We start from the raw sequence: 3,570 nt of genomic DNA on the forward strand, positions 1-3,570 counted from the left end.
GCTCTAAGGAAGCTACTTTAGACTGCATTGCATCCACCCATTGTTGGTGTTTGGAAGCTTCCTTGAAGCAGGTACGTTGCACTATAACTGAGAATGCCTTGATAAAGCTATGATAGGATTGTGTCAAAAGTTCATAGAACAAATTATTAGCAATAGGATATAAACAAGTCATATTGGATTTAGTTGAAACTAAGTAGTCCTTATGCCAATGAGGAGGCTTAGAAGCTTTGGCAGTCCTTCTAGATGGTGCAAGATCATCCTCACTTGTGACATCAGTATGTTGTGGCTCCAACATATTATTCTCAAAATATGGAGCATGACGCTCAACTTCTAATTATATAGGATTGTCTAGTGTCGCTTCAACTGTTGAATACACAGGACTAACATGTTCTTCAACAAAATATACAAAACTTTGAGATATATTAACATCTGCATGATCAAACATGTCCATTTGTATGGGAACATTATGATCTGTGAATGATGATACTTCTCCTGTGATATAATCCTTCAAAGGAAATGAAGTCTCCATGAAGGTAACCTCCCTGCTTACAAATATGACATGAGTCTCCAAATCCATGACTTTGTATCCTTTTTGTGTTTCTAAGTACCCAATGAAGACTGATCTTTTTGCCCTTGGAGATAATTTATCTCTCCTTGGCAAAACTGATACAAAACACTGACATCCAAACACCCTCAGATGTTCTAGATTAGGTGCTCGTTTATATAGAAGTTCATATGGTGACTTCCCTTGTAGAACAGTTGTAGGCATTCTATTATTCAGATAAGATATTGTTTTAACACAATTTCCCCAAAATCTGATAGGCATTTCACTATGAAACATCAGTGCTCTGGCTACATTTAATATGTGTCTAAGCTTTCTTTCAACAACACTGTTTTTTTTTAGGAGTATAAGCACAAGAACTCTGATGAACTATTCCAAGAGAATAAAACAAAACATTACATTTAGAGTTAAAGAGATCAGTGCCATTATCAGTTCTCACAACCTGTACTTTAACACCAAACAGTGTATTAACCATGAACATTAAGCCTTTCAATAATGTGCACATCTAATTTGTGTTGAATTAGACAAAGCCAAGTGAATCAACTGAAATCATTAACAATTGTCACAAAGTACTTCTGTTATCATGTGTGGGAACCTTGTAAGGTCCCCAGAGATCAATATGAACAAGATGGCAAACATGAGTTGATTTAGAAATACTTGTAGTAAAACTCAATCTACTTTGTTTTGCTACTAGACATATCTGACAGCAATTGTGTGGTGATGTTGAGGTGCTTCCTAAGATAAGGTATTTGTTCCATGACCTTGATAGATGGATTCCCAAGTCCGAAGTGCCACAAGTGAGTCAAAATTGCATCCGTTATTGATATTGCTCTATTAGCACGTTGTAGTAAGTATAGACCATAAACCTCTTTACCAATACCAATCACCTTGCCACTGTAAAGTTCCTGCAGTACACAAAAGTGAAGAAAGAAACTCACACTACAAGATAATTCTTCGGTGAGTTTTGCCACAGATAGTAAATTGAACTTAAAATCAGGTACATGAAGTACATCCTTCACTGTTTGATTTCCAAATATGACTGAATTGCCTGTATGATTCACTTGAGCTCTGCTTCCTGTTAGCAACTGAACTGTACTAGAGAGTTCATTCCTTGTTCTTTTAAACTCATACATGAGCTCCTCGCATGATGAGTATCTCCTGAATCAATTATCCAGTAATATGCAGAGGTTTTAGTTTGTAAAGAAACATTACCTATCAAGTTAGCCTTGCAGTCACTTGGTTCTTTGTTATGTAATAGATTCTTTATTTGATTGTATTCTTCCTTTGTGAATTCAAAATCCTGCTTCTGTTTATCCACTAAAGCATTGTTAGCATATGGCTTGAAATTACCAGTGTTGTTGTAAGCATTACTGCTATAAGATCCAGGTGACTTAAAACCTGCACTGTTGTTCTGGTATGATCCACTAGAATCTGATTGCTTCCTCTTGCTCTTGAAGTCAGAAGGATAACCTACCAGCCTATAACATTTTTCTGTTACATGATTTTTGAAACCACAGATCTCACATCCAGTATTGCCATTGCCTGGTAACACCTTTTTCCCTTTGAATCCTTGTCCTTGTCCCCTTCCTGCCATCATGGTAAGTGGCTCTTTGTTTGAATCCACTACACCTAATAGTCTTTGATTTTCCTCTTGAATTACAATTGCATACGCTTGGTTAATGCTAGGTACTTCACTTTTCAGCAACAAATCACTTCTCACATGACTGAAAGACTCATTTAACCCCATAAGAAACATCATCAATCTTTTTAGATGTAGATGTTCAACATAAGGCTTAGCATCATCACATTTACATGAGGGTGAGGGTATCAATACATCAAACTCCTCCCATAAATCCCTCAATTTATAATTGTAATTTGTTACAAAATTTGTACCTTGCTTTAATGTGGCCACTTCTGTCTAGAGTTGATAGATCCTAGTGAGATTAGACTTGTTGAATCTCTCCTTGAAATCTTCCCAAACTCGTTTTGCATTAGATGCATATATTATTGTCGTCAACATATTGCTTGTTATTGTGCTACTAATCCATGAAAGAACCACTGTATTTCATCTTTCCCATTGAACTGCTAATTCGTCCTTGTACATGCTCTTCAAGTATGTTCCATCTATGAAGCCTATCTTGTTCTTCACCAACAGTCCTAATCTCATTGATCTCCAAAGACCATAATTCTCAGGTCCTGTGAGATTTCTTGTGATCAATGCTACACCAGGCGTGTCTGAAGGCTGCAGATGAAGTGGATGATTATGTCCAAGTGTTGCTACAGTAAGTTCTGCCATGGCTGCGATCTGAACTTCAAAATCACTTTGCGGAAAGAAAAAATTGAAATTAATCTAGTCATAGTCGCGCCTGCTCTTATACCATAATAGATTTCATAGAATCATGGAACCCAACTCCATTGTTACAGATCTCTGCAAATCTAATGGAAATAACAATTGAAAGATAGAAGAATCTAGAGGAAGAAGAAAGAAAGAATATTATTGATTGTTCACTGAATACAATTTTAAGTTCCTATTTATAGGAAACATATTATGATGTGTAGTCACACTTTAGGAGCTGTAATTAGTTGTAACTAACTACAAGTAGCCTAACTACTTTTCTGACTAAGACTAACAGACTTATCTACTACAATTATTTATTGGACTATGTAATTCCAAAATATATAAATAGATATTTTATTGTATTTTTCTTTTTTAAACCTTCCTTATTCCACCCCAATAATTAAGATAAAAAGAGGTTAAAATAAAAGGAGATTTGGGCTGAATTTGGCGGAAACCAGATTGAATTTTGAATTTTGAAATTAGAATTGCTCTCTTGATAATGTTTGAGAGCTGGACTAGGACCAATTCAAACAGTAAATTGAAAGAAGTCGTCTAATTGTGAGAGAAAGGCGAACAAGGATAGGAGATCACTACACCTCGCCTTGGTTCGAGTATATTCTATATTCATAGGATAATGAGAAAGGGAGAGAGCACGCGCTATTGCTGGGTC

General features: G+C 36.0%; 1 protein-coding gene across 1 annotated transcript; it reads right to left on the minus strand.

Moving 5' to 3' along the window:
- Positions 1–334: 334 nt before the first annotated feature.
- On the minus strand, positions 335–2,309 carry LOC114075978. Its single transcript, XM_027914154.1, has 5 exons — positions 1,775–2,309; positions 1,564–1,637; positions 1,324–1,467; positions 962–1,004; positions 335–852 (listed from the first exon to the last, which is right to left on the minus strand). Exons 1-5 carry the CDS (start codon positions 2,307–2,309, stop codon positions 335–337), a joined length of 1,314 nt encoding a protein of 437 aa, XP_027769955.1.
- Between the last annotated feature and the right edge of the window lie 1,261 nt (positions 2,310–3,570).

This window comes from Solanum pennellii, chromosome 2 (assembly GCF_001406875.1).
Source record: "Solanum pennellii chromosome 2, SPENNV200".
NCBI classification, from domain to species: domain Eukaryota; kingdom Viridiplantae; phylum Streptophyta; class Magnoliopsida; order Solanales; family Solanaceae; genus Solanum; species Solanum pennellii.